General features: G+C 40.8%; 1 protein-coding gene and 1 long non-coding RNA gene across 3 annotated transcripts in view; one reads left to right on the forward strand and one right to left on the reverse strand.

Annotated features, from left to right (window-relative positions):
* The window catches only part of gabra3 (gamma-aminobutyric acid type A receptor subunit alpha3), a 57134-nt gene extending 42262 nt beyond the window's left edge, over positions 1-14872 (forward strand). Inside the window, exons 7-10 of the mRNA XM_056411367.1 lie at positions 5748-5900; positions 8221-8426; positions 14370-14408; positions 14552-14872. Of these exons, the coding sequence (XP_056267342.1) occupies positions 5748-5900; positions 8221-8426; positions 14370-14408; positions 14552-14872 (719 nt within the window). The remainder of the gene's footprint in view (positions 1-5747; positions 5901-8220; positions 8427-14369; positions 14409-14551) is intronic.
* Positions 1342-3800, reverse strand: LOC130191932 (uncharacterized). 2 transcript variants are annotated; one of them, XR_008831299.1, is made up of 6 exons: positions 3761-3800; positions 3109-3133; positions 2704-2866; positions 2487-2575; positions 1822-1900; positions 1342-1513 (listed from the first exon to the last, which is right to left on the reverse strand). It is a non-coding gene; the product is annotated as an uncharacterized LOC130191932 (long non-coding RNA). The 2 variants fall into 2 exon arrangements; XR_008831298.1 differs by lacking the exon at positions 1342-1513 and having other exon boundaries at positions 1582-1900; positions 3761-3796.
* Positions 14873-18620: the final 3748 nt, after the last annotated feature.

Consider the following 18620-nt stretch of genomic DNA (forward strand, 5'->3'; position numbering starts at 1 on the left):
AACTTTTCTTGAAAAAGGTGAGGAAACCGATTGCCTCAAAATTTCTAAGTAAAGTAGCTCAATAATTTTAAGTTCTTAAAACTAAAAATAAATGAGTTTCGGCAACTGATGTAATTGGAGTAAACATAAGTTAAGTAAACTCATAATGTCAGTTCAGACAACTTAAAAGATACGAGTGAAGGTAACTTAAAATCTTTAATCATGTAATAAGTTCATCCTCCGCTGCCACAGGAGATACAGAGCTGTTCCTGCGACAGGCCAGGAGAACATCCCTGAGTTCGGCCATGAGCACCTACAACATTTCACCTCTTGCCAGTTGTGTTTTTTTTCTTATTGTTTTGTTGCTACTGACTCGACAAAATTTCCCTTGACTGAATAAAACAAATTATCTATCTATCTATCTATCTACTTGAAAAAGGTGAGGAAACCGATTGCCTCAAAATTTCTAAGTAAAGTAGCTCAATAATTTTAAGTTCTTAAAACTAAAAATAAATGAGTTTCAGCAACTGATGTAATTGGAGTAAACATAAGTTAAGTCAACTCATGTCAGTTCAGACAACTTAAAAGATACGCGTGAAGGTAACTTAAAAATCTTTAAGAATGTAATAAGTTGACTTTACTTGAAAAAGGTGAGGAAACCGATTGCCTCAACATTTCTAAGTAAAGTAGCTCAATAATTTTAAGTTCTTCAAGCTAAAAGAAACTAAGTTTAGGCAACTCATGTAATTGTAGTAAACATTAGTATAGTTAACTTAACAATTATTAGTTAGGTTAACTTAAAAAAGACAACTTAAAAGATCCAAGTTATATTAAGTAAACAGTACTAATAAGAACTAGTTAACTTTACTAGTCAATGAGATCCCATTACTTAGAAATAGTGAGGAAACCGATTGCCTTAAAATGATGAAGTAAGCTGAACTAAAAACTGTAAGTTGTTGAAACAAAAGAAGGAGAACAGTTACAATGGAAGACAACGTTTATTTAGAAGAAAAACACATGTTTTAAAACTCAAACAACGTGCTTAAAACGCTGAACATGTTGCCAGATTAGGTTTTGTAACGCAGAAATATGATGAACACAGCGTTTTCGGCATTTGCTAAATTTAACTACAGAAAAACAACAAAAACAGACATTTTCTATAAAAGAGTTCTATTGGAGATAGAAGGGTGAAGTTCTCTGGCCTGACTGCACATCATGAACACAGTCCCTTATGGCATCAGTAGATTTTTGAGTGATTGTATTTTAGGGTTTTTGGTCCAAGTGAGAAGCACTCTATGAATAAATTCAGAAGGTGTTCCTCACTCGTTGAGGATACTCCAAATTCAGGGTAAATAAGTCCGAAGAGTAGCCACACGGCACGGGGAAGATGATCACGGTCACCCATCACGACTGTTCCTCCCAAAACGATGGCAGTAGCTGTAGACTCCAGGTTCAGCGAGTGAGGAGGCCACGATGTCTTCAGCACCGTCAGGGTCCCAATGGAGGTGTGGGACACGTCCAGGTCATCAGAGTCCTAATAACAAGAGCAGCATAAAAAACACAATTACATGTCAAATTTCACGTTGCATTTCTACACAATGGTTACCTGGATTCTGATATTATTAGATAATCAAGTGAAAGATGCTCAGGAGTGAGTGCGATGATTAATTCATTGATCATGTGATTCACTGAATGATTGCAAAAGCTAATAATAAAGAATATGAATTATCATATTTACAAATAGGGATGATATTTGAATGGAACAACAATAATAGAGCAAATGTAAACAACAGAATGTAGAAGGGCCTGAGAACAGGTCGATGCAGTTGCATCACAACACACCCCGATCAGGACCCTTTGGTGGCATCTGCTGTGTTTCCATAGGGTCAAGTCGAAGCTTCACGCCATCCTAAACTCACACCTTCAATAAAGAAAGACCAACGTTTAATACGTGGGCAACCAACCATATTCGTGGTAAACATCCACATTTCTTTGTCACTGCTGCTTCTGGGAAATGTGCTCCTACCACAGGAGGCTGAACAGGTACCTACCATCTTCAGCCGTCACACCTGCATCATATTGGCTGCTCCTGAACCTCCTGTGGCAGTAGAGCGAGCATATTGCCCAAAAGCAACAAAGACATAGCGATAATGTTACAAGTGAAAACCCTTTTTTGGTAACAGGAGATATTAGTAGAACCCCTCTACCATCATGCAGACATGTGAAGGTGTACAGAAACCCATTTAGGTGTGATATGATTTGTAATTTTTTATTTTGAAGGCCTTTGGGTTTTGAATGGGGCGACTAGAGAGCTGCAACTGGACCCGACTGGAAAGACGGGAGATCCCACTAAAAGGGCCCCAATCAGGGATAAGTGAATCAAAAAGTATAGAAGCACTGATTGGAAGAGAAGTAGCCAATACCAAAAGATGAACAGGCAGAACACATGAGATAGATTGGGCATCCTGTGGTGTGGAATTAAATAATTTTGACTAAAGTATACTTACAAATTCTTGAAGAAGTCTGCGTTGTCATCTCCAAGGATGACGGGAGAGCCACGGAGGACTGCTGTTCACCTCCCAGTCACATCTGTACTCTAAAAAAACATTTTAAACACACACAATTCACAAGTGTTAAAGGACAATCATTTGACAGCTCTGCATGCAATGCTGTGACACTACTTTATTAACCACATAAAGAAAAATGACTGCTTGAGAAACTTACCCCAGGTGTGACTTGTTGCAGATATTCAAGTTTCTGTCCGACACTTTCCCCCTCTGGGTCTTGAACTTCTCCAGGAAGCGAGGAGTGTATTTGTCGAGATCTTTGAAGAACTCAGATTGCAACTCAGATTTTTGCTTGATAAGCGACAGAATTCAGCCAGAATCTAACGGAAAGAGAAATAAATTAAGATTTAGTCATATTAGACCTACAGTAAACACATTACAACATACTACATCACACTGGGCAGAAAACTAGTGGCTTCTAGATTGAACAGATTTCATCAGCTCCCCTCATCGGCCCTTCATGGTCGTCACAGGAGACACTCTGTGTGAAGACATGGACTCAATCTGGCAACGCTTCCATGTGTTATGCAGTAGTGTGTAGAAGAAAATAAGCAATACTTACAATTCATTGCCAGGTTTTTCAAACCCTACAAAAGAAACAACAAAAGCAATTAGTCAAACTGCAAATAACTCCTCGTCAAAATGCATTTTTACGGCTAAAAAGCCATCAGTTTAATGGAAGATTTCACAGACAAATATGATTACAAATGCTTATCCTAGATATAGATAGATAGATAGATTGAAGTCATAAATTGTCTGTAGGGAGGTTGGCAGGGAGCTTAGTTTCAAACTTGCTATTGGATATAATGGATGTCATTTCCAGTAAATATCACAAAATAAGAAATGATGTATAAGTAAAAAATAAAAAAACATTGTACCACATTCGCTGTGGCCGAGAAGTTCTCCATCATACGGTTTGTGGTTGAATTATTCCTCGTTACATTCAACCTGACATTGCATTCAGTCTTAACTCAGTGACAGTAGCGTTGTGTGACTCCCGTAGTGCTGCGTTAATGCACACGCGTGAGACAGCCACGACGATGTCCGCCATTAACATTGTGACTCGTTTGTTTTGACGGTCTAGCTAGCTTACATTAAATGCTTCGTAAAGTTAACATTCAACAACGAATATACATATGAACAATATGGCAAAGATAGGACGATGTTTACTAAGGACATGAACGGCAAAACGTTATTGAGACGCTGAAACTTACCTTAAAGTAACTCGCACACCTGCACTGCCTTCTCGCTGCCGCCAATCCGTTTCCGCCAAAGAACGTCTTCAGTGGTCGACTGCGCATGCGTATTCGAGCCGAGTGCTGCCGAGTGCGCCCGAGTTTCTTCCGAGTCCGCCTCACTCATTTTTTTAAAGTAAAGCTTACTTGAGATAATAAGTTTAATAACTTTACTCACCAGAAAGTGTTCTTTACTAAGTTTCTTAAAGTAAGGTCAACAAAGTAAGCAGAAATGAGTAAAGCTCACTAATTTTTTTAAGTAAACTTTACTATTACATTTTACAGTGTAGTTTGTTTTTCATAAAGTAACAGTCTGCACTTTTCTCCAGTTTCTGTCAGTTTGGATTTGGCTTGCATTATTTGGGTCCGTCGAGAGAACGACTCCGCTTTGGGGAAACTATTCAGCATATTTACAAAGATAATATGAGGTGTGCCATAGGTGAAGGTTTTATTCACACCGTGGGGCTGCAACCCATGCTTCTGGTGACATTCATTTGAGAAAAAAAGAAGAAATTATAAGTCGCCCTACTATTTTTGAAAGATTTTGATTTAACAGGCAACATTTTCAACATCAGCCTCCAGCTTCAGGGAACAGTGCAAGAGGACTTGATAAAGTACTGATTACTGCAAAGCTATTGAAAGGTTGCTTCAGCGGGACGGTTGGTAATTACAGAGAGAGTAACACTGGCTTTCCATTTTGAGAGATTTAACCTCTGCAGTGAAGCGGTTTGCTCATGCAGCTCTCAAGAGGTGAGCTATTGAGTCCCAGAGATATTGTGTTTAGAGTCTGAACCATCATGAAACCGCTTTGTTGAATGGCTCTCAGCCAAAAAGGGATATTGAAAGTTGTAGAGATAACAGCACTTGTGTAACTCTACAGAGGACACCTTTGAGCCCATCGTCATTGTAGAGCTGTTTGGTAGTTTAAGCTTCGGTCCACAAAACTGCAGAGGACCAACGAGCCCGGCTAGAAATACAAATATTCAAGGTGGACTCAACATGATTACTTTCATAAATACGTTCGGCTTGTGGAGGTGGAACATGTAATTTCTTTAAACCTAATGGACAACAGCGAGCCAAGGGACCTAGAGGATTTGAGCCAGTTCGTCTCTGGTTAGGTTCTGCTCAGAAAATACACCGCAGGGAACAATGATTTTTTTTTTCTCATATCTTTGCAACACAGATTACAGACATGGCAATGAGAGCTGGAGCTGAGGGGAACATTTGCAGCCGTCAGTGACAAACATCTGAGCTGTTGGAAATGTTTAATATCAAGAGTTAGAATGACCCAGGCTGATGATCTTTACATCTAGTGCTGAGAGAGCTGTGGGGAAATGTGCATATGCATTGAAAGCAGTACTCCACGAAACATCTGAGAACACTGTGCACCGCTCCAGCAGACCACCACGAAGGATCAACAGCATGTGAATCAGAAGCATCATTACGGGGTGATTCCTTTAAAAAAGCTGCATATTAAAAATTCAAGTGAGAAGGGAAGATTGTTGCTCAGGGCAACTTTACACATGCTTGTTTTTTTAGACAACCCGTACAATTTTTCTCTTAACATCTCAAGGTTTACCTCGACATGCCCCTGCCCTTTAGGTTTCTTATATGTGAATAGCGCAAGTGCTGCTAAGTGAAGCATCAGATCTGAACCAAAAACATTGAAATCAGTAATGTCGTCTTTTTCCACCCTTCCAAATTCCACGTCTGTTCGGAGCGAGGTCAGTCACAAGCTCTCGAAAACCTCTGAAGCAGCATTTTCTATATCATTGCTCTGGTTTAAGAGGCTTTAAGAGGCTGAAGACAATCCTATGAGCTACTGATGATACAAATGCTCCCACTTGAATAGATCTTACATTGAATATTTCAGTTGTATGGATCTCCCGACTGGGCACTGCTGTATTAATAATTATGACTCTGTGTCTCTCTCCATCTCTTTCTCTGTTTCTCTCCTCCCCCACAGGAGAATATGTAGTGATGACAACATATTTCCATTTGAAAAGGAAAATTGGCTATTTTGTGATTCAAACCTACCTCCCGTGCATCATGACCGTCATACTGTCTCAGGTCTCCTTCTGGCTAAACAGAGAATCGGTTCCTGCTCGCACTGTATTTGGTGAGTGCCATTTTGTGTTCATGATGTTACTAAGACATGCATTAACGATCCGTTGGACAGGTTAGATCATCTGGTATACATTGTGGGGTGAGACGAACCAAATGTGCAGAGCTGCAGGTGTTCATGTCATCAGATGATTCAGCTAACTGGGAAACCGTTGGAGGGCTTGAAAAAGTTTCCCCTTGAAAAGTTCTAATAAACATAACGGTGGACAAACATCGCTGGTAGCTTAGGTGCTTGTGGGCGTGAAGGAGCGTTTTTTAGCTTTTAGCTTATTTCCAAATCACAGCATTGACCCTCCACAGCCTCTGTAACTGCCAACTCTACTGAATCAAAGCAAAGTTAGAGCCCATCAAGTGAAGCAGGTGATGCACAATGTGTGTAGTTGAGCTGCTTTGTCAACAATATCCAAGGCAGCCTGGAGTGTTATTATTCACTGTGCTCTTTTTAATATGTTACATCAGTTAAACAACAGATGTACCCCCACCAAAGGTACCGTGGACCCCTCACGGAAGAGTCAGATCACACGTTAGCAGCCGTGGAACTAAATGGTTTCAAGGGAATGGCTCAGGATCAGATCCTCGCCACTAAGGAAGCAGTGTCAGTGTTATGAAGGGGACAATGAGACGCTTAACCGAATGCTCGTGCAAGTATCTCATAATGTCCAAATAATATGCTAATATGTTATTATTCAGAAAGTAGCGAGCTGCATATGTGACACATCCTTTTGTACTGTGATTAATATATTCAATTTGTCCATGCGGCACCATTCATGATGAGAACATTGTGTTTGCTTAGATCACCTTATGCTCAAAGATTAGATGCAATGTGCCCTTCTTCTTCCAATTGTTGTTGTTATGCTGCATTCTCTATAGAAGTGTTAAATAACTAGCATTGTTATTTGGAAGTGAAGCACACGTGAGCAGGAAGTAGTACACGCCGTACAATGTCGATGTTGAATAGTATGCAAGGCAAAGGGCCATCTTCATCATCCGAGTAAACCACAAAGGTCCTTCAGTTCTCCACACAAACCGTTTTCCTTGAAACTTTGAAAATAACTTCAGTCACACGAGGAGTTTTAGAGAAACTGTAAGTTTCATTTCCTCAGTGGAATGATTGAGGCATTATCCGTGAGGGACACAGTTCCCTGCAGTCTCCACATTTGTTGTTCTTGTTCACACAGTCGCATTTTTCAGCTCAAATAAGTATCTGTGCTTTTCTATGTGTTATCATGCAGTGATCAGGTTTCAGAGATTCAATGCCTGACTTTTACAGGTCTTTTACCCTGATTTATCTTTCCAGAAAATGATCAGCAACTTTACAACAGCAACTTAATCAGCAACCTTTTTTTAACACTGTCCTTATAAGAACTACCTTCTAAATCCTAAAAGAGTCAAGATCATGCAAAATGCAGAAGCAGACAACAAATAAATCTATGTCCTTGGAGAAAGTAAATAGTTACCTATCCATCTTTTTGTCACAAATTGAAATTTCTCATCTATGACTCTGGAAATTGGTTGACCTCCCTGTTCGGCAACACAATATTAATTTTTAGCGCCTACTATGTATGTATTTTTTCATCAAATGAGATAGGCTGGAACAGTTGAAGTGATTGCTCTTATGTGGTTTGATGGGCGACCATTGTCCGACCCACATTTCATCCCCTGCAGCACTGAATTTAAAGGCCAGGATGCAAAATGATATTTGGAGACGGAGTCCGTTTTCCTTTTCACTTTCACATATGTTGTTCATCGTAGTCAACCTTTGCATAATACTTGTGCACTTGAGGTGGCTTTCACTATATATACGCGGGACAATAGCATGTGTGTCTCGGTTTGTGTATAAGGTAAAGGAAATGAAGCATTTTTTCCAACTTGGGTCCTGTAGACGTGGATTTTAAAGGATGTATGTTCTTTTTTTTTGTCAGAAAATGCATCCATTAGACTGGTTTGAAAATCAGAAGCTTGTTTGTTTCATTTTGACCGAGCAGACTTCTGATTTCACACAGTAGATTATGTAAAGGTGAAGCTCTGCAGTGCAATGCACCACACTTTAATTCATGTATACAGTATATTTGACCTTTTTACCTGTTTCTCACAAAAAAAGGAATTGAGATGCTTGAGCTAAATTAAAATTCAACCCTGTTCAAAGTTTGTCTTACATCAACATGCCGTCCTGGTTTCCAAAATATCAACAAAAGGACAGGGTAGATAGAAAACTCTGCAATATTTGACCCAGGTTGCAAAAAAATGAACTTTCCATTTAAGTGTTTGTGCTATAAAAAAAGATCAATTTGCTGATGTTTTCCTTTCATCCTCAGGGGTCACCACTGTCCTAACCATGACCACCTTGAGCATCAGTGCTAGAAACTCCCTCCCTAAGGTGGCCTATGCCACTGCCATGGACTGGTTCATGGCAGTGTGCTATGCCTTTGTCTTCTCTGCCCTGATTGAGTTTGCCACAGTCAACTACTTCACCAAACGAAGCTGGGCATGGGATGGGAAAAAAGATGGCATGGAAATAAGGGTGAGTGATTATTATTTCTATATATCATTTTATTTTTGTATTTATTGTTTAATAAGAGATATGACACGGCCACACTTCTGCGCTGAACTAACATAAATAATCACAAATGCGTCAACTCGGAAAGAAACTAAAGCAACGGTTTTTCTGAGAGGAGTTTAGTTGCAAATGATTGCAATTGTTTCCCATCTTTTGATTTGTTAAGCTTGTTAAAGATGCTCCAACTTGCTCAGTAAGTCCTCATCTACTCTACGCGGAGCGACGTGGGCAAATTGCACTTTGGAATCATTGATAGAAAGTTTCCTCCTTTGAAGCCCCGAGTACTCCATAAAGAGAGCTTTTATTTATTCATAACAGCCAAATAGAACAGGGACAGAGGGACGGGACTGCGGGAGCCGAAAAAGAAGTAAACTCCCAAAGACAATGGCCCTGATTTACGATGGCAGCATTTGTCTCATCCTAAAGTCAGTGTCAACACCTCCCCCCCCCCCCCCACACACAAAGGATGGCCCCCTTGTAGTCTAAACACCCTGATTAAAAAGTGAGTGTGCATCATCTAAAATGAATCACCTGAGGCTGACACTTTTATTTATTAAATCTAATAAATCACAGCTTGTGGATTTTAAATGTGTCAATGTTCTGGGCTGTTTGGGTGTCGTTTATCAGGACGGTGAGTGACGGTGAGTTTTTTGGCGCTTTGTTCATATTTAGGGCGGGTTTTGCGAGCGTCCAAACAAGATGCTGTTCCCTGAAGCTGTGACCAAGTCCCATAAATAAAACCTTATAAGTGCAACTTGGTAACCTCAGTGCTTGAATTCAACATTATGTCTATGATGTTTTTGTAAGTGATCACGTCAAATTAAATACACTAGAGGCATGAGATCAAAGCGGCCACTGAGAAGCAACGAGTAAAACTGATGGTCATGTGCTGAATGTATGAAATTCTCCATAGCTTAAAGCTTCTCCATAGCTTTGCTCCAGTAATGAAATAAATAAATGAATTATGTTCATGTTTTGGTACGGACAGTATGACTGACAGAATCGGGTGTTGGTCGCTCTGTGGTTTGATTGACAGTGCTGAGAAGTAGACTCTAAAATGTGTTTTTCTCCTCTCAAAAATAGCCTGTATGTATAAGATAACTAATAATGAATGGTTTGCCGGTCAATTCCCTTCGAAAGGTCCTCGCATGAATACCAAAGAAAGAAATAATACCATACAATTGTATTTTTTGGACAATTTGTAAAACTAATGGCGTTTATACAAAGGCACACTTAGAACTGGCAAACATTTATAACATAACAGCAACTTAACTTCATTACTTTGCTTTATATTAAATTAATTTCTTTAACTTTCTGTATTTTTAACCAGATAAAATATCTCATTTAGCTTGAACCCTGCTTTTTAGGAGAAACCTGGCCATGATGTTAAAACAAGGTGCAGACAACATAAACAGGGGTTAGGTAAAATACTATTACTGTACAACTAAACTAATTATAATGGATTCATTCCTGAGAGATTTCATACGCTAAATGGATCGGCACATATGAACAATGGCAATATACAAAAGACGTAAAAGTACATTGGAATGATGGCCTTCTTTGTTTGGTGTTATGCTTGTGAATTATGTAAATGTCAAATTCGAAACCTTATGAAATATGTCCTACATTGTAAATAGTGGCTTAGTAAAAAGCTACAGGGATACTTCTGACAGCCACACTGTATTTCTTCTACTGCGACAGACATTTCCACAAATCTATTTTCTGCTACTAATGTTCAAACATTTGACACAATCAGTACATTCTCTCTCGTGTTTTTTATAGTTTGACATTTGGTCCTCTGAGTGATTGGCAGAAATGCCTATTGCTGCCATGGAACCTTTCAGTCGTGAGAATAATTTGCAGAGTTACATTGCACCAGAGTTTTTCTTTTTCCTTTTTTTCCTTTTGATGCCTCGTCTGAATGGCAACAGCTTGGGCTGCGTTCTCAGGGGCCGTGCTGAGCATGCAGTTGTCATGATAGATTTTAAAAAAAGAATGGGGTCACAGAGGGAGACGTGGCACTCCCATCACACGCCTAGAACCAGCCATTGAAAAGCAAAGGGATCAGGATACACATTTTGTTCTTCATGACATATTTACAATTTTTTTTTAAACTGAACCTATAGGAGGAGGAGGTCCTTGAAGGTGTTTTTTCAGTAGAGACGTTTAAACTCAGTAAGTCCTTTTGAAAATACCGACCCCAGTCATCCCCCTTACCGGAGCCAAACGATGACTTCATCGCCCTCAGGCTCCTTCTTATTTTAGGAATGAAATGGTGAGCCGCAGAATCAATGTGCACTAATTTACTTGGCTGGTTATGGAGTTTCTGTGCCATTTTCTTTCTCTTTTGTGAGCTAACGTTCTGTTTGACAAGCCAGCTGCCCAATTAGCGCTCCCCACCAAGGTGTGGGGAGCAGGGCTGGATTGAAACCTGCGTATCTCGACACACCGTGACACATGATTGGACTCTACTGTGTTCGATATTATTTGCTGGTTTCATCAGCAGGCGCATGAGCTCCGGCTCATTGTGCAGTGAGCGTCACTGCTGGAGCCGAGGAGAGATCACCGTGAGACGGGAACATTATGGCTCACACCTGCAGCACAAACGGCGACAGATTTTTCAACAATAGTTGTGAGAAAATTGGAGGCACGGCCTTTTCATAATTACTCCTGCCAGTGAAATTTCAGCGTGACGCCTCAAATAATTCTTCTGAGCAGCGGGGAAGTTGCTACAGCGAAGTTTAACCAAACTTTTATGTAGTTTACGAACAGAAATCCAGTGTGCTCAGGTGGAAAATAAAAACAATAAACTGAGCTGCCATTGCTGGAGGCCTTTTATTATTGCCTTTTTTGATAAGTTTTCCACACCATATCTGTTTGAGCTGGAGGTGTTGTTATGCTTGATTATTTGCTTCTTGGCAAGTTTCCACTGACTGCCGTGGCATGGGAATAACTTTTGTAATATAGCAACATGAAGTGGTCATATCTAACCACCAATCCTAGCTCAGGCCACGGCCATATTTACAAAATCTTCGACAAGGGCAAACAGCACACACGTAGACGTTATGGCTCCATAACACACGGGGTGCATGCTCAGATACTTGAGGCTATCAAATATGCCAACACCTCATCTCCAATCTTAGACAGGGACAGACTGTCACGTGGTTCCGTTACACGCACACTGAGCTCCAAACAGCAGAACACAGTGAAGCACAATCACCCCGGGACACCCACACTCGTGAATTATGATGCAACAATTTGCAGAAGTAACAAAGACAAGGTCAATAGATGCATTGTATTTTGGGCTGTAATTTGTGCCTGCAGCGAGCCAAATGACTTTGGATAGTGCGCAAGAATCTTTGGCCGGAGGTCATTTATGTGCTGCGTCACAGTAGGTTCATAACCCACACACACACAGCCGAATTCCACATGTGTTTTCCCTCATAATTAGACCATATAAATTACTGCGGACGACAGCTCAGCTAAATAGCGTCAGAAAATTGACTTTGCTCGGCTCATGTGTCAGATTTCAGTGCGAAGAGCATCGGTACTGCCAATGACTGAAGAGTTTAGGGGACTACGATTAAGGTTGCAGGACACAATATCGTAGCCAGTTGCTTTCCCTGCTGATATAAGCCGTGGCTGTGATAGAGGAGGCTCATAGTGGTAGTGAGTGTGGATGAATCTATAATCTGGGAGAGTGTCTGGTTACCCAGGGGTCATTAGAGCGACTCTTTCTCTCTCCGCACTAATTGACTTCAGATAGACCCCTTCAGGCAGCGTCTCACCATTCCCCTGCTTAATGCAATCAACTGTCTGCAAGCTTTGTTAGGTTCTACACCTGACTTATTGTTTTCGCAGAGGAGCTTGAAGGATCATCCTCCTCCTGTTCTCCTGCTCACTTGAGGAGGAAACATCGATCACGCTGAACGCATTTCCTCCTCAATCCTGCTGCCTCCATCGCCTCGGACAGAGCGTCACGTTACTGTGGTGTTTACTGCTAATAGTATTCCACTGCTTGTTGCTGCATCACCAAGTGGCCCAACAAACATACTGCAGCACACGTCTCGAGTAAAGCCCTTTTTTCTGCTTTCATTTATGAGGCAGGGTGAATGTTGAAGATAAAGACCAAACAAAACAGTTGGTGATGAGATGCAGCGTGAAGAGGAGAAGAGGGGACATTAGTGGACCCCTGTCGAAACAATGTCATTAGAACAAACAGCAGATTGTTGGGACACTGAAGGATGGTCTTGGGCTCTACACAAGTGGTTCGAAGTCTGCGAAACTTGCTCACCAGCGCCTCCCTTTGACTGATGACCCGCTGGGCAGTAGAAACAGCAACCCTCCCGTAGACGGCTGCCTCCGCTGGCGGGCGCGACCCTCCGAAAAAATTATTCATTTGGGCAACCAGTTGTTGCATCACATTAGTTATGCTAATTTGAGAGATGGAGTCAAAGGAAAGGGAAGGAAAATAAAATGAAGTCGTAAAAGCAAAACAAAAACTTAAGCTGGGCTCAAAGTGAGAGTGAAAACAGGGAGCACTGAAAGTGAAACACTCGGTTGCGTGAAACACAGTGCTGTGGTGTTGCTGCCGATCTTAAAATTGCCACAGTGGGGTCGAGTGGTGTGAAGAAAATGACCCGAGTCCAGGCTCACATGCTGCGTGCCACGCAGGAACCAAAAGCTGTGCCCGGCGATCAATATTGGTGGCCCACTTGTTCCCCCACATTTACCGTGTGCACTCTTTCAGGCTTACAGGATCCTCTGGTTATGCTAGTTTAGCTATCAGAGTGTACCAAGTTAGCAAATCAAATTCTGCCTCCCCTGTGCAATTTTAATATGACAGATGGTCTAATGATTTCTCTCCAGTGGTAGGAAGAAAACTATTTCTCCAGCCAGCTTTATCACACACAGCCTTTGTCGTTTTTGTTGTATCACAAGGTGTTTTATGAATGAGAGCAGCCAGGCCTCTTCAGGCAGTTTGTCAGGAAAGTTTTCAGGCACTATTATTTTGTTTTCAATCCCGCTCGGTACTGCTATCGCTAACGTTAGCCGTATCAGATGCTACGCCAGCCTAGTTCTGTAGGGATGCAAAATATAAAACGCTGCAGCGATGACAAAAGGCGTAGACAAATCCGGAAGTTAGCATCGCACTGGACCCGTGACATGAATGGGATTGTTCAATTGAATTTTGGATTATGGCAAACAATAAACTCTGTGGCCAACAAACGTTTTTGATTTTCGCATGTTATATGAAGCAAGATGATATTCACAAACTCCAATTTGGTGACTTTAGAAGCGTGAATGCAATCGGCAAAAGTAAAACGCTAATGCTTATGCTATAAACAAACTACGCTCCGGTCGCATGGCTTGCCGTCACTACCACGAAGCTAAAGAAGGACATGTTGTGTTCTCATTTAGCCACTTGTTAGCAACCCTTTTTTAAAGACATATAAACGCTTTAAAATTCACAAGAGGGGTATCTCCTGACATATTTTATGTTGTCGAACAAAACATTAAAATCTCTTCAGCGTTTGTTAACCCTAGCCCTTATTTCAGTCATCTAACCAAATACCCATTAAAAAAACATTTCCTTTGAAACGAGGGAACTGGATGTGCAAAAACGCAGACTAATTTCTTCGTTTTAAGATTCGTTCCTGCAGCACTCTGTTTATTTTGTAATTATTTATTAATATTAATATTTCCACACTATTAATTTGGTCTGGAATTTTTATCACAACCTTTTTTTCTGCAATCCAGATTTGTATTATGCAGATTTTAATTCACTATATTAATAACGAACATGTTCATAAGTACTTCCAGCTTGATACTGATGAATAGAGTATGTAAATTGGGTAATTTTAAAATAATTGGTCAACTTTTTTTCTTTTCTACTTTTCTTTTCAGGAACCGTTTCAGGCTAACATGGCCAGGATTAACGATATGGTTAGGCTTTTGTTTTGTTCTTGTGTGTGTCGTGTCTCGTGGTGTTGCTTCTATTTCCTCTTTATGAGTTCAAATGGAAGTATTGTTCAGTCTGGTGCTTCACCCCTGACAACCTTTACCTTGACTGCCTTTTTCCTTTTCAGAGAAGAGAATCTGCGACTTTGTCCAAAAAGGCAAACAACTCCTTCAACATTGTTGGAAGCACCTACTCCATCAACGTGGCCAAAGACCAGGGTTTAACGACCATTGCCAAGAGTGCCAATGCAGCGGCGGCCAAACACCAATACCTCCATAAAATGGATGACCCCTACACGGAGGCCAAGATGTCCTACAACCGTGTCAGCAAAGTGGACAAGATCTCACGCATAATTTTCCCAGTTCTGTTCTTCATCTTCAATTTAGGCTACTGGGCCACGTATGTCAACAGAAATCCCGTTATTATGAAGGCTAACAACCTAAACTGAATTTGACCAAATGCTAGGCTTGATCTGGAGTTAGTCAGGTTTGCAGGAGTCCAAGTCCATCACATCTTAGAATGTGTGTGTGTGCGTGGGTGTGTGTGGGTGGGGCGTGGGCGGGCGGGCGTGTTTAGTGTGTCTGTTTTTTCCTACGAGTTTGATATGTTGCACGTCTGTATAGGTGGAAGGCACATTTTAACATATAGTAGATTCACATATTGTCGTGGACCTTGGAGGGAGCACATTCTCATCTTTGTTTGTATAGAATTATTTTGTTCCCCCTCCCCACTTGGCTCTGGCTCTGTCCCCTGTTGTAAGTAACCAAGTGTCCCTTTGCTGTAGCTTGATTGCTTGCCGTTTTGTAGGGTAGTCAAACTGTGTTTTCACTATGTTTTGACATGTTTGCGCTTTACTTATAATAAGTTAGTGCAAGCATGCCTTGGAAATGGTCATTGTAGCTCATTACCAATGACAAGGTTTTGAGACGCCCATCAAGTTAACAACATGCATGCACACACACACACGCACACACAGCCACACAGCGATGCATCAGAAAGCGCCAGAAAAGCCATTTGTCTGTTCCTTTACCGTGCTACGTAAGCCGGGGGCAGCCTGTATAGTTCCATAGGAACATCATTAATAATCGTCAGTGTCTGGCCTTCAGCTTACGCTGAATCGCAACTGACCCAATGCAGCATCGTCTGGAATTGCCATTGCATTCCCGTGGGGCTGCCTGTACATGTTCTAGTCCAGCGGCTCTTATTGTTTTAACTGGCCGAGTATGCTCAACAACAGAGAAGCTATGTGCCTACAAACATAATAAAAGAAAGAGGCTTTGACACGCTCACATTTGCATTTACAGCACTCATGTGCACAGTGGCCTGTGTGGTACATGTAAACATATACTGGTGTCCACAAGCTCCGTGCACCGCAGTATGTGGCTGCTCCACACCCCCCACCCCAGACCCCAATCCCCCCACCCCCACGGCCATGGGCATGGGCACCGAGTGTAAAATTGCCCATTAGTGTGGAAGGTTAACAGACCTCTGCCTGTGAAAAGATGAAGCAAAGAGATTAAAAGCATCCAGCGTAGTCCAGAACAATTATCATGAGCATTTATGTTTTGGCTCGTGGCGCGAGCAGTCATAACAAACTACCACCATTACCTCAGACTGAAGTCCAATTCTGAATCGTTTATTAACAGTTTTCCATGGAAATGCAAATAATTAGCTGTTTTATACATTAAATCATAACGGACACTCTCTCTTCTTTAAGTATATGTGGGCTGATGCCTTTATTTCTTTGTTTTCTCTGCATCTGTGTATTATTGTTGTTGTTGTTTTTGATCCATTTCGATTTCTCTGCATTTCTGCCTCGTCATGAAGCAAGATTTTGATTCATGTTGTACTTTTGCCCTTTTGTACTTGTGTACAGAATATTGGTGTGGATTTGATTGTCTACATACGCTGTACTGTTTTTGTGTTTTGAAGTAGACAACCAAGGCCGATATGTCACAGTCGTGCGGTATTTCTCAACAAATGTCATCACTGGAGACTATTTTTTTGTTTCACGGCATTTTGCTGTATAATAAAGTAAAATAACGAACTAGGTGTGATTGTTGTGATCACACTGAGGAGCAAACTAATTATCACATTTATTTTAAATGTTTTTTTGGTGTTGATTTAAAAATTGTATATGAAATGTGTCTCCAGCTGTGACTACTGTGTCCAACTTCGGTTTTCTGTTTATTTGGTGACATCTGTATTTCTGATTTGTGCTGAACCTAGTACGTGTTTACACAAATGTTTTATGATTCTCAAGCGATTTCTGTTGCTTTTTTGCCGAATGCACTTTTGCATTGTCTTAATTATAGACTCTTTGATGACCATGAGCTACATCTAGTGGATTCAAACTGTCCCTTCAGCGGTACAGTGAGCATAGGAGAATGAGTGATCTGTGTTGTGGCCACTTTTAAATAGGTGTGTTAATAACACAAACCATGTACAATGTATCAGTCATAGGTTAATGCATGACAATCTGTAAACGTGTATGTCTGCAACCTCCAATAACGGTGTTTGTCACACTAAAATAGGGCTTAGTATCAGTGTGTTTGTGGTTTATCCCAGTTAGTCATCATTTACATACTCGTAACCTTAGCAACATTTACATAGGCACTTAAAACTCCAATCACATGTGCATATTGATGTGATGCTAATAATTTACACAGAGCTCTGAAAGTGTTTTTACCCTCATTTGATAACGCAGAGGTTTTGTCAGTTCAACCCATCTCAGTTACAAACGTTAAAAAAATACAAAGTGAGGAAAAGGGAAGTCGCTCCGTGAGTATGGAGATGCATGACCACCATCACTTCTTTATTTATCTCCCACTTGGAAAACGCATTAAGGCCTCATGTTAATACTAGTAACTGCAAGTTCAGTTGAGATGCAACAAAATGAAAGAGAACGATTCTGCTTTGTTTTGCATTAATCTTCAAAAACTGAATAATAGAGCAGATATTTATTTCTTATTCAATTCATAATGAGTATATGTCGTCTGGGTGGCATCAGTATCAACATCTCCTCTCCTGCACTGTTTTTAAATACTCAACACTGGAGAGGATCTTTGAACCAATCGAAACACGTGTCATTCAACCTGCGGAGAGGACATTTTGTTCACCATCAGCTTGAACGTCTCTTGGTAAACCATTTTCATATTCAAACAATGACCGGACTGACATGATAAATGACAACGCTATAAACTCTTGATGAGATTTGTGTGGAGCTCATAACATTTTAATAGTCCTGATAAATCCCGTTCATTCTCATAATGACAAACCAGGTGAATGTGCTCCTGTATAATAGCATTTTTTCTGTAATGGTTAACAACAATCAGACATCATCATGCAGCTGACATGGTATGGCTTTTAGAACCAAAGGATGTTGAAGGAATTGATACGCTGTCACTGTGAGGTGCCAGGTCTCTGTCTGACAAGTGATTTTTATCATTTTGTCCTAAACAAATGGATTCCCGTCTCAAACAAAGCGATACGCATCTGCTGAGGGCGTTTAAAGCCGGCCGGCTCCCGCTAATTCCGGATCTGATGACATGGAGTGTTTATGCATGATCAACTGAGTAATGTGATCAAGGTGTGAGCAGTTATGAGAAGAAGCAGCCGCCGCCGAATATTTAATGGAACTTTGTGAGACTGAAAGACAGTCGTCGTCCTCCGAGTGACAGTCTCCTTATACCTAAATATCACCATGCAGCCAGTTGGCGTGATCATTATGTCGTATATCGTGTGGACCAAAGATACTCGCATGGCAATTTCATGTGTGTTAGAGCTGTTCAGCAGTGTAAAGGAACACAATTGAATTACGTCCACATTGTGAAAAGGGTGTTTGCGTGAAACTCATTAAATCGACATTATATTTATATTCTCGACATGATAGCAATGTGCCACATAAAAAAAGGTGCCACATAAAAAAAGGGTTAAATATTTCAGCTCTGTCTTCACACTGACAAGTGATCATGAATGCTTTCCTAGGAGATTTGATCACAGCGTGGTCTATGGCGTGTGAGTTGTCACCCTTGAATGTAATCTATACTTCATCTTATCGTTATACTTCATATACTGAAGCCTACGCTTCAGACAACAAGTTTAACATTGTCCCAAATTAGATGTTTTAGTTTGGCACAATATGCAGGATTACCTTATTTATGCACATTGTGTACTGTGGGCAGCAGAAAAATGGG

This window comes from Pseudoliparis swirei, chromosome 3, assembly GCF_029220125.1.
Source record: "Pseudoliparis swirei isolate HS2019 ecotype Mariana Trench chromosome 3, NWPU_hadal_v1, whole genome shotgun sequence".
In the NCBI taxonomy this organism is placed as follows: Eukaryota; Metazoa; Chordata; class Actinopteri; order Perciformes; family Liparidae; genus Pseudoliparis; species Pseudoliparis swirei.